At 42.9% G+C, this 12,500-nt stretch overlaps 1 protein-coding gene across 1 annotated transcript in view; it reads left to right on the top strand.

The window, feature by feature from the left end:
- Positions 1-12,500, top strand: part of LOC138954763 (CUB and zona pellucida-like domain-containing protein 1) — a 22,876-nt gene that overhangs the window by 3,744 nt on the left and 6,632 nt on the right. Inside the window, exons 4-7 of the mRNA XM_070326533.1 lie at positions 1,664-1,836; positions 2,893-3,037; positions 8,438-8,604; positions 11,273-11,445. Of these exons, the coding sequence (XP_070182634.1) occupies positions 1,664-1,836; positions 2,893-3,037; positions 8,438-8,604; positions 11,273-11,445 (658 nt within the window). The remainder of the gene's footprint in view (positions 1-1,663; positions 1,837-2,892; positions 3,038-8,437; positions 8,605-11,272; positions 11,446-12,500) is intronic.

Below are 12,500 nucleotides of genomic sequence, written 5' to 3'. Positions count from 1 at the left end.
TCCGGTCACATATGTTGTTTACACAGGAGAAGAGCTCTATGCCACAAACAAAACATAATCAGCCTACCTGCTTTCTGTGAGCCGAACATTTTCCACGAGAAGTAGAGTGCCTTTAAAGTTTGATTCTATGTTAAGGCGATGTGAGGCACTAAAATGACCAACATTCCGTCGCGATATAACCTTGAATGGTTGAAAACGACGTTAAACACCAAATAAAGAAAGAAAGACCAACATTAAACGTGGAAAATACATGGAGTAACTTAGTTTTCTGGGTAGTTATTGAAGTGACTTATAAAAAGAAATGAAAAATTTGCGAAAACTAAAGGACATAGACTGCCGTCGCTATAGAAGCTGGCATAAACAGCGCCATATTGGATTTCTAGGAAACGGTTTTACAGTAACATCATACATCCGAAATGCTTAATATTTGGATCAAAGATACACATGACTTTTATCTACAATTGTATAGAACGATTTTTTTTAGAAAAGACTACAGTTGAATTATTTATATAAATTGTTGAAATAAAGATTAATGAATATGCGGTTAGAAATTCATTAATCCGTATTACAAAAATTAATATAAATTCAACTGTAGTCTTTTGTTAAAATGTCGTTCTATATTATTGTAGATAAAAGTCATGTGTATCTTAGTGCCAAATAGCATACATTTCTGCTGTATGATGTCGCTGTAAAACCGTTTCCTAAAAATCCAATATGGCGGCTGTTTCCATAGCAACGGCGATCTGTGTCCACTAATATTTAAACATTTTCATTTAATTTTTATAAGTCACTTCCATAACTACCCAGAAAACTAGGTTATTCCATGTATTCTCCATGTTTAATTTTAGTGCCACACATCGCCTCAACCCTCAAAAGAGACTCGTCATAATTATTTTCATCTTTATCAGTCAGTCGGTCACAATTAATCGTTGAATCGATTATTCTTGCTGCGTTGGGGGTTTGACGTTGGAATAACAGATGATAGAAAGAGAAAAAGACCTATATAGATAGTTGAGATGAAAACTGAATAAGAACTAACATTCAAAAACATATGGACTGCCAATGATTACCTCAGTCGCTTGTGTCTTCCCTGCAACAATTTGGCAAGATAAGTTTTGTCTAATTAGTGTTTTTCTGTCCACTTAAAATACCGCTTGGGTCGATATATTCTTGAACGTAACGTTTTGTTGTGTCAATCATTATTAAACGTTCCATCAACATACCTTTCTTACCTGGACCGGCACGGTTGGCCTAGTGGTAAGGCGTCCGCCCCGTGATCGGGAGGTCGTGGGTTCGAACCCCGGCCGGGTCATACCTAAGACTTTAAAATTGGCAATCTAGTGGCTGCTCCGCCTGGCGTCTGGCATTATGGGGTTAGTGCTAGGACTGGTTGGTCCGGTGTCAGAATAATGTGACTAGGTGAGACATGAAGCCTGTGCTGCGACTTCTGTCTTGTGTGTGGCGCACGTTAAATGTCAAAGCAGCACCGCCCTGATATGGCCCTTCGTGGTCGGCTGGGCGTTAAGCAAACAAACAAACAAACAAACAAACAAACCTTTCTTACCTTGTGATTTCGAATACGAATTAACTATGCATCTTCTCTATGTGGATTGTTTTAAAAACAAATTGTATAATTGTTAAAAATGTCTCTGATTGCCTCTAGGCACGGACAAGGCACTGCCGTGCTAGGTCAGGCCAACCTCGGTGACGTCATCCTGGTGGACAACATGGATTGCCATGGCAACGAGACGAGTCTGGCGCAGTGTAATTTCAACGGGTTCAAGCCCACCGTGTGTTCTGTACCTGCTGTCGGCGCCGTTCGCTGCGATGCTGCCAGTGAGATTTGGTTGTTGTACAGTAGAACACCCCTTTTAAGGCCTCCCCCCCCCCCCCCCAATTTAAGACTCCCTCCCTTTTAAGACCTGTACTCTTACATGTTCTGTTAATAACCCCAGTAAAACCGGCACGGTTGGCCTAGTGGTAAGGCGTCCGCCCCGTGATCGGGAGGTCGTGGGTTCGAACCCCGGCCGGGTCATACCTAAAACTTTAAAATTGGCAATCTCGTGGCTGCTCCGCCTGGCGTCTGGCATTATGGGGTTAGTGCTAGGACTGGTTGGTCCGGTGTCAGAATAATGTGACTGGGTGAGACACGAAGCCTTGTGCTGCGACTTCTGTCTTGTGTGTGGCGCACGTTATATGTCAAAGCAGCACCGCCCTGATATGGCCCTAGGTGGTCGGCTGGGCGTTAAGCAAACAAACAAACAAGCAAACAAACCCCTGTAAATGTACCCCTATATTAAAACTCCCTTCTTTTTGAGACCAGATTTTTGGAGGTCTCAAAAGGGGGGGGGGGGGGGGGTTGCACTGAAATAGACTAATTGTGACCCTCCACCACGAAATGAGTCGCATGTCACATTTGCATGATTTTAATATTTTTACATTTTCCTTAAGAGTTTTTTATGCTCTATCCAGTGGTGAAAACCGTTTTAGAAAAGAGCGAAAACTGTTTGAGTTATAAGCCTGTGACTAAGGTGACCCTCACACTGTTACCAGACACTCCCCGGACTTATATTAAGCCTAGCGCAGAACCGCGCGAGGTGACATGCGACTCATTTCGTGGTGGAGGGTCACAATTGAGGGCCGGGACGGACACGGCTCAAACTTTATGTGCAGACCCAGAGACGGTATCCATGTCCCACCCGCATGTCACCACAATGGCACGTAAAAGACCTCGGCCCTTCGGCCGTAAGTGCAGATGGCTGATACCACCTGAACACGCATACATTTGCTGTGGATCTCATCTAAAGTCGGGGTAAAACCTGGGAACGTACATGATGCCCCGAATGGCTTTGCCGTGAAGACGTAAAACTTGAATTTCTCTCTGATTTACAGGTGAGGTACATGTGAGACTGGCAGACGGGTACGCACCGTGGGAGGGGCGACTGGAGGTGCAGAACGGAGGCGTGTGGAGACCTGTCTGTCACCAAGACTTTGACGACTTTGATGCTCAGGTGGTCTGCAGAATGCTGGGACTCAGGTGAGTGAAGGGCGATAAGAACACAATTCTATTTTGAACTGCAAAGTTCTCCAAGTTCCACAAAAAGGGTTCCTCTCTGTTTCACTACAAAAAAAACCCACGAAGCTAATTTCTGTGAACATGTTCTCCCCTCTGTTCCACAACACAATGACAATTTCTTCTCTCTCTATTTCAATGTGAAATGCTATTTTCTCCATAAATTATTACATCTAACAATACTCATTTCTACATAATCCCTTAAAAAAAAGAGCTAATTTTTCATCTCTATCGAAAATACGTGCACTTTTTCACAGCATTCGGTCAATGGTTACATAAATTATGTTGCACGTGTCGAATGCGCTTGTCTCTCGTGCAACCCTGGAGTTCTACGGCCCTAAAAAAAGGGGACGTAAGCGCTCCTCATTTCTTACTATGGTACGCCACAACTGACTTTTTACCCGGTAAAATCTTCCGGTAGATTACAAATTCTACCGGGTAGTTTGATTAGCCAATGACGGTGCTTTCTGCTCGGTTAAAATCTACTGGGTATCTCAGGCTGTCATTGGCCCAAATTCTACCGGGATTGTTAGGAAGACCAATCAAGTTCAGAGGTACCCGGTAGATTTCCGAAATCTACCGGAAGATTTTACCGGGTAAAAAGTCAGGTTTGGCGTTCCATAGTATTCACATGTGACTGACTAATTAGTTTTAACTTCCTCTTAGGACCAATTGGCCTATCGTGGGACAGGTAGGGTTTTTTTTTTTTTTGGTTTTTTTTTTTTTGTTGACCTCAGTTGCATGCAAGGTTGCTTCAACCCATCTTTTTTGCCTCTTTCGTCTTTTTTTTTTCTTTTTCCTTTTTTTTTCTTTCTTTTTGGGCGGTGAGCATATCCTTCTTCATTGGTCTTTTTTTTTTTTTTTTTTTTTTTTCTTCAATGAAATTTTAATTTTGTTTTCTTTTGCATTACAGGTTACATTTCCATTAAATTACTTTTTGATTCAACAACAATCTAACTAAGGACAATGGGGATACACGGACAGGTAGGATTAATATGCTATGTGGGGGGACAAAACACTGGACAGACATACAGACAAAGACCGCATACGATCGTGTTATAGTTCTGGAAAACTGTTGTTGCAGTGGGCGGGGATGTAGCTCAGTCAGGGCGGGGATGTAGCTCAGTCGGTAGCGCGCTGGATTTGTATCCAGTTGGCCGCTGTCAGCGTGAGTTCGTTCCCACGTTCGGCGAGAGATTTATTTCTCAGAATCAACTTTGTGTGCAGACTCTCCTCGGTGTCCGAACACCCCCGTGTGTACACGCAAGCACAAGACCAAGTGCGCAACGAAAAAGATCCTGTAATCCATGTCAGAGTTCGGTGGATTATAGAAACACGAAAATACCCAGCATGCTTCCTCCGAAAACGGCGTATATGGCTGCCTAAATGGCGGGGTAAAAAACGGTCATACACGTAAAATTCCACTCATGCAAAAAACACGAGTGTACGTGGGAGTTTCAGTCCACGAACGCAGAAGAAGAAGAAGAAGTTGTTGCGGTATTTCAAAATGAAGATGAAAGTGAAGATCTTGTTACCCACGACATGTGCAGGGGCGGACCTAGGGGGGGGTTCCTGGGTGCCCGGAACCCCCCCCCACCCCCCATCCGTTTGTTTTTTTACCTTGTTATCTTCCACGAGAGGCCTCCGATTGACCTAAAAAAATAAAATTCCTTCAGCATCTGGGGGGCTTTGCCCCCCAGACCCCCCACCAGGGCTTTGCCCATGGACCCCACCGGGGCCTGAGCGGCCCCTGGACCCCTGCTCCAATTTAGAACCCCCCCCCTTATCCACAACTAGGTCCGCCCCTGATGTGCAACAAGAATGAGTGAGAGTAGGTATTTTTTGATGAATTAATTTCTTAAAAGGCCACTAGGTAGGGGGCCCGGTAGCTCAGTTGGTAGAGCACTGGACTTGTGATCGAAAGGTCGCAGGTTCGAATTCGGGCCGGGACGGACACGGGTCAACTTTATGTGCAGACCCAGAGACGGAAGCCATGTCCCACCCCCGTGTCATCACAATGGCACGTAAAAGACCTTGGTCATTCTGCCATAAGTGCAGGTGGCTGAATACACCTAAACACGCAGACACCTGGGTAGCGCGACTCCGTTGCTGCTAGCTTTCCACTGGGAGGAAGCGACCCAAATTTCCCAGCGATGGGACAATAAAGTAATGAAAATGAAAATGAAAAAATGAAATGAAAATGAAATGAAAATGAAAATGAAATAGTCCTTCAAGCCGCACTAGGCAACATCCGACTGTTGCATCTAAACTCTGCCGTCAAATTATTGCACCCATTTCGTACCCATACCTACCTGCATCAGTAGAAATGATATACCACAAGAGATACACAATATAGCAAACCAAACAACCTGTTCGGGATAGATAGTTGATTTGGTTTTCTCCGAGTGTGTAAAAGTTGCCAAGTTGTCGATTTTGGGGGTAACCCTTACTTCGGCGACTGTCACGTGACACCTGTAAAAGAAATCTTTGATCCGAAATGTGTGCCAGGTAACGAAGTGGAGGGCCTTTAATGGCATATTAAGTTTGAATTAAATGATACGGGATGAATGTTTCAGTTGGGGTAAGAAAATGGGTGCAATGATGTTTGTGTATAGTTTATATTATTGTTATATTTGTCCATTGTGCCTTGCGTTCGTCCACTTAAAAGTTTCATACACCGAGGTTCTATCTGTCTTTCGTTTTTACATTTAGTCAAGTTTTGACTAAATGTTTTAACATAGAGGGGGGAATCGAGACGAGGGTCGTGGTGTACGTGTGTGTGTGTTTGTGTGCGTGTGTGTGTGTGTGTGTGTGTGTGTGTGTGTGTGTGTGTGTGTGTGTGTGTGTGTGTGTGTGTGTGTGTAGAGCGATTCAGAGTAAACTACTGGACCGATCTGTATGAAATTGTTCATGAGAGTTCCTGGGTATGATATCCCCAGACTTTTTTTTTCATTTCTTCAATAAATACCTTTGATGACGTCATATCCGGCATTTTGTAAAAGTTGAGGCGGCACTGTCACACCCTCATTTTTCAATAAAATTGATTGAAATTTTGGCAAAGCAATATTCGACGAAGGCCGGACTTTGGTATTGCATTTCAGCTTGGAGGCTTAAAATATAATTAATGACTTTGGTCATTAAAAATCTGAAAACAAACATCAATCTTTAGTCTGTAGAGCAGCTTATTTTGAGCTTCGTAAGATCAGCACCATTCGCCACACACTCTCCTCTCAAACAACTAACACTCTTGTCTGTGCCTTTGTTCTTTCTAAACTTGACTACTGCAACTCTCTTCTCTCTGGCTGTCCTCTGTACCTCCTGCATAAACTACAAAAAGTCCAAAACTCAGCAGCACGCCTCATTCTCAAAGCACGAAAACGAGATCACGCAACACCACTTCTTCACACACTGCACTGGTTACCTATTCAAGCCCGCATTGACTACAAACTGTCCACCCTCTGCTTTAACTTCTTTTCTGGCTCGTCTCCTGCTTACTTCTCTGAACTCCTCACCGTCTATTCTCCAGCAAGACAACTCCGTGCCTCTTCTGACTGTCGCATCCTTACCAATCCACACACCAAAACCAAAACATACGGACAACGCACTTTTACTTTCTGCGCACCCACACAATGGAATTCTCTCCCCTTTCACATCCGCCACTCTCAGTCACCCCAAGCATTCAAACGAGCACTTAAAACGCACCTCTTCAAGAAATACAACCCCTGATTTTGTTTTTCTCAGTCCATCAGTAGGCTAGTGTATTTGTTGTTTTAGTGATAATGTATATAAATCATCTAGGACTGTTTTCAGCATTGTTGATAACATGTTCTGTTTGATTAAGGGTATTCAGCTGGTATTTCCTTGTTTTTTACTACCTATTTTATTCATGTTTTTATTACTTAGTTAGTGGAAGAATCTTTTGTAATGTATGTTTGATGGTGTATGCTTTTAATTAAGCGTTGTTGACTATGAATGTAAATGTAAATGCTTGTATAACTGTGCTTTAATTTTAAATGTTTCAAGCGCAAAGAGCATAATTATTGTAAAGTTATGATGTTGCGCAATATAAATGCTCATTTATTATTATTAGTATTGTGACCGAGTGCCGAAACACTACGATCACCTCGGGAAGCGAAGTGCAATCAAACAGGTTTGAAAATATTAGGGCTAATTTCTTAGCCCTATAAAAACTGTTATGCAAACCCGAAGGTTTCCATGAACATACAGACAATCGGAAACTACCAGACCCCATCACAAACAGATTTCCACAAACCACGGGTGTTGACTTAAAGGCCAACAACTCGGGTGCAGAGTCTGCTGTGAAAGGAGCGGTAGCCTCCCCTGTCACAATCGCCCCCGTTTGAAATGAACTTCGTCCCGAAGTTCCGAACCGGGGGACCACTATCCATCCCAAGTTCGCAGAATGGGAACAGCACGAAAATGTTCAGTGGTCATATTATGCCTTTACCTGAACATATGCTGAGTCCAAATCCTGCTCGCAGCGCCAGATGTAACCGTGTGCCGAAAGACTACGATCACCTCGGGAAGCGAAGTGCAATCAAACAGGTTTGAAAATATTAGGGCTAATTTCTTAGCCCTATAAAAACTGTTATGCAAACCCGAAGGTTTCCATGAACATACAGACAATCGGAAACCACCAGACCCCATCACAAACAGGACTCTACAAACCACAGGTGTTGACTTTAAAGGCCAACAACCCGGGTGCAGAGTCCGTTGTGAAAGGAGCGGTAGCCTCCCCTGTCACATTATATTAAAATTATTTTGTATGAAACGGTCCAAAACTACATGTATCGTATTCTTCATCATTTTCTTATTCCAAAAACATATAATTATGTTATATTCAGATTAAAAACAAGCTCTGAAAATTAAAAATATAAAAATTATGATTAAAATTAAATTTCCGAAAACGATTTAAAAACAATTTCATCTTATTCCTTGTCCGTTCCTGATTCCAAAAACATATAGATATGATATGTTTGGATTAAAAAAACACGTTCAGAGAGTTAAAAAGACTATAGAGATATAGAAAAGCGGGCTATCATCTAGATCCTCGCCGCAACCGCTACCGCGCTTTTCTGTATTGTTAATTTCACTGCCTTTGCCACGAGCGGTGGACAGACGATGCCACGAGTGTACGGTCTTGCGGAAAAAAATGCTTTGCGTTCAGTTTCATTCTGTGAGTTCGACTGAGCTTGACTAAATGTTGTATTTTTGCCTTACGCGACTTGTTTGTTTGTTTGTTTGTTTTTGTTTTCTTCATTTTTTGTTCGATTGTGTCTATAAACTTACCTCTCTTGCTGTTGTTCTTCTCTTTTTAACTGTCAGCCTTTCTCTTTTCTGTAGGAGCAAAGGCGGAAAAGCTCACACTGAACAGAAGTTTGCCCTCAGCAACCTGCCACCCCTCATCTATCGATTGGACTGCACCGGAGCGGAGACGGAAATCACGCAGTGCAAAGGAAAGGATTACAACCAAGGGGAGCAATGCACCAACGCTGGCGTCGAATGCTACAGTGAGTTATCTCCCTTGCTGCATAGATCGTAGAACAACCAGCATCTTTGCAGTTCTTTTAGCATTTAGTCAAGTTTTGTCTAAAAACATATTTTTTTAATTTTATTTTAGTCTTGCCAGGGAAGCTTTCTATATATACAATTGCATAGCTCATGCATTTTTCCTTTCCTTTAAATAAAGTCGTAACTTTAGGACCTGTTCTGAACTTATCAAAACTAACAAGACCCAAAATACACCTGCGTGCTCATTAATTTTTGTAACATGTTTTCTTGCAGACAAGGTAAGGAGCAGATACCAAATAGCTTTCTTCACAAACAGAAATCTAAATTTGAAGGGATAAAGTTGCAGCAACATTTATATGAAACACACAGTTGTTGCAAGACCTTTGGAACGTGGTAGTTTCGCAGAAATGTAAACCTAACCTGATTTCTGGTCCTAGATTCGCACACGCATCATACACACACAAAAAGAGACAGAGAGAGCTTGAGTGGTTTAATTATCATCATGCACAAGCACGCATGCACACCCTCACACACACACACACACACACCACACACACACACACACCACACACACACACACACACACACACACACCACACACACCACACACACACACACACACCACACACACACACACACCACACACACACACACACCACACACACACACACACACACACACACACACCACACACACACACACACCACACACACACACACACCACACACACCACACACACACACAAACACACCACACACACACACACACACCACACACACACACACACACCACACACACACACACCACACACACACACACACCACACACACACACACCACACACACCACACACACACACACACACCGCACACACAGCACACACACTACACACCACACATACACACACACACCACACTCACACACGCACACACACACACACACACACACACACACCACACACACACACACACACCACACACACACACACACACACACACACCACACACACCACACACACACACACACACACACACCACACACACCACACACACCACACACACACACCACACACACACACACACACCACACACACCACACACACACACACCACACACACCACACACACACACACACACACACACCACACACACCACACACACACACACACACACACACACCACACACACCACACACACCACACACACACACACACACACACACACACACACACACACACACACACACACACACACACGCATGCGCACCGTTGATCAATTAACCTTTTTTTGCTTTTGGAACATTTCCTATTTCCTGACGATTTGTTTTTGTGTCTCCCCCACATACCCCGACAAGCGCTTAGAACTGTACCCACGGAATACGCGCTATATAAGCTTCATATTGATTGATTGATTGACCTATGAGGGTAATTTTGAACTTTGGAGTTCCACATTCATTGCTCAGAATCCATTGCACTTAAGGCCCTTATTTGGCAGAACATGCTCTTGTCAGCATACCAAGTCATTTATGATACCGTTGAAATTACCAAATGAACTGCACAGATGCTTTTCATTTACATGGGTTTAAGAAGGAAAACATCAACACAGCCATTTTTTTAGGGAAGGGAGGCAACTCTGGCGATATTCCTTATGCACTTTCTCGTCATTTTTGTCGATCAAATGACCAAATGTATTACTTATGTTTAAGTTTGGAACTCATTCCGTCAATGAGTTGTATGATGAATATTCTTTGGTTTGACAAAAGGGACTTGCTGTCCCAGTCTGTAGCACAGATCTTGCTCCACGCACCATTCACCGCGGAATCGCCAGCCTCTATGGACACTGTGATACTGGCCTCTGGTCAGCCCATCTTGAACACGCGGCCAGTACAACTGGCCTTGACAGGGAACGATTCAAGGGGGGCAATCTCAGTCATCTGAAAGAGGGAAATCCAAACGCAATCCGCCTTGTTAGATTTTATGGGCTTGGACGATAGAGAAAAATAAGAAAAGCAAAAGCTGGAGTCCAGTCTGGACGAAACTGCTATCAAGAACGCAGAATTGATTTTTTCTGAGTGTTTTTTTTTTAGCCGTAAGCGCCATTTCTCATTTCGAATTTCTCATAACTGCTGTTCACCGCAGTGAAACCAAAAAAGGGGCCTCACTCTGGAAGAGTTTCCTGCTCCGATAAACATGGCGCTTACGGCTAAAAAAAACTCAGAAAAAAATCAATTCGGCGTTCTTGATAGCAGTTTCGTCCAGACTGGACTCCAGCGTTTGCTTTTCTTATTTTTCTCTATCGTCCAATCCCATAAAATCGAACAAGGCGGATTGCGTTTGGATTTCCCTCTTTCAGATGACTGAGATTGCCCCCCTTGAATCGTTCCGTGTCAAGGCCAGTTGTACTGGCCGCGTGTTCAAGATGCTGGTCAGCCAAGCAGCAAAGACAGAAACAAATATGATAAAATATATAGATTGACGGAATTACGTGAAGTCAAATGTGGCTGAAAGGTAATACCAAAAACAGATATACTGTAAACGTTCCAAGATTCAGAATCAGAAACATTGAACAAATTAAAGTCAATAATGCCTCTGGACTGTGAGCTTTCAATTTACAAAACGAAAAGTCAATAGTACCCCTATGAAATATCGGAAACAATTGCGTTGTCATAGGTTGTGGCGCACTCTACACGGGTGAACGTGGAGAGGTTCAGTCAGAAAACTTCCCTCTGAGCTATCCACGTTACTCGGACTGCCTGTACGTCATACGGCCAGCCAATGAAAAACAGCTTTACAAACTAGAGTTTGGCAATTTCTCTACTGAGCAATGCTGCGACACTTTGGAGGTAGGTGGGTGATTCTCGATGGCTTGGTACTATTTTTTTTTACATGTACGTTTAGTCCTTTTTACATTTAGTCAAGTTTTGACTAAATATTTTTCAAATAGACTGGAAATCGAGACGAGGGTGATGGTTCATGTATCTATGCATATAAGTGGGTCTGCCTGTATAAAGCGATTCCCGGAGCATTACAAGACAGATCTTAATAAAACTACATTTTCTTCGAAATATTAATCTCACATGTTTGTTTGTTTTAAGATAAAGTTGAGGCGACACTGTGGCGGTCGCAAGTTTTAAGCAAAATGATTAAAACTTTAGTCAAACATTCTTTGATTCATGATCAGTCCGGACTATTGTATTACGGTTCGAAAACAAAAACACACTTTGTTTAACCTTCACCGGACCACGCGTTGGCCGGATGATGTGGGTCGTGTACGACCCATACTTTCCAAAGAAGGATTCAACGTAAAAAGTATGGGTCGTACACGACCCACGCCATCCGAATAGGGATAAACGTTTTGCCGATTCTTTGCAGAGTATGGGTCGTACACGTCCCACGCCATCCGAATAAGGATAAACAACGTAATCATCCGGAATGTGTAGTTCAAATTACGTCATCGTTTATTTGTTTGTTTGCAAAGATAATCTTTCAAAAGTTGGGCGTCTGGTGATTAGAGATTACATGAAGTCTCAATTAAAATCTCCGAATAGTTTCAGAGATACCCCCCGCGGGTTAGGGGGAGTCCCATATTGGTTGGGACGAGAAAGAATTTACCCGATGCTACCCAGCATGTCGTAAGAGGCGACTAACGGTTCTGTTTCTCCTTTTACCCTTGTTAAGTGTTTCTTGTATAGAATATAGTCAATTTTTGTAAAGATTTTAGTCAAGCAGTATGTAAGAAATGTTAAGTCCTTTGTACTGGAAACTTGCATTCTCCCAGTAAGGTCATATATTGTACTACGTTGCAAGCCCCTGGAGCAATTTTTTGATTAGTGCTTTTGTGAACAAGAAACAATTAACAAGTGGCTCTATCCCATCTCCCCCCTTTCCCCTATCCCAT

Source organism: Littorina saxatilis, unplaced genomic scaffold (assembly GCF_037325665.1).
Source record: "Littorina saxatilis isolate snail1 unplaced genomic scaffold, US_GU_Lsax_2.0 scaffold_605, whole genome shotgun sequence".
NCBI classification, from domain to species: Eukaryota; Metazoa; Mollusca; class Gastropoda; order Littorinimorpha; family Littorinidae; genus Littorina; species Littorina saxatilis.
This window is presented reverse-complemented; position numbering and strand designations above follow the sequence as displayed.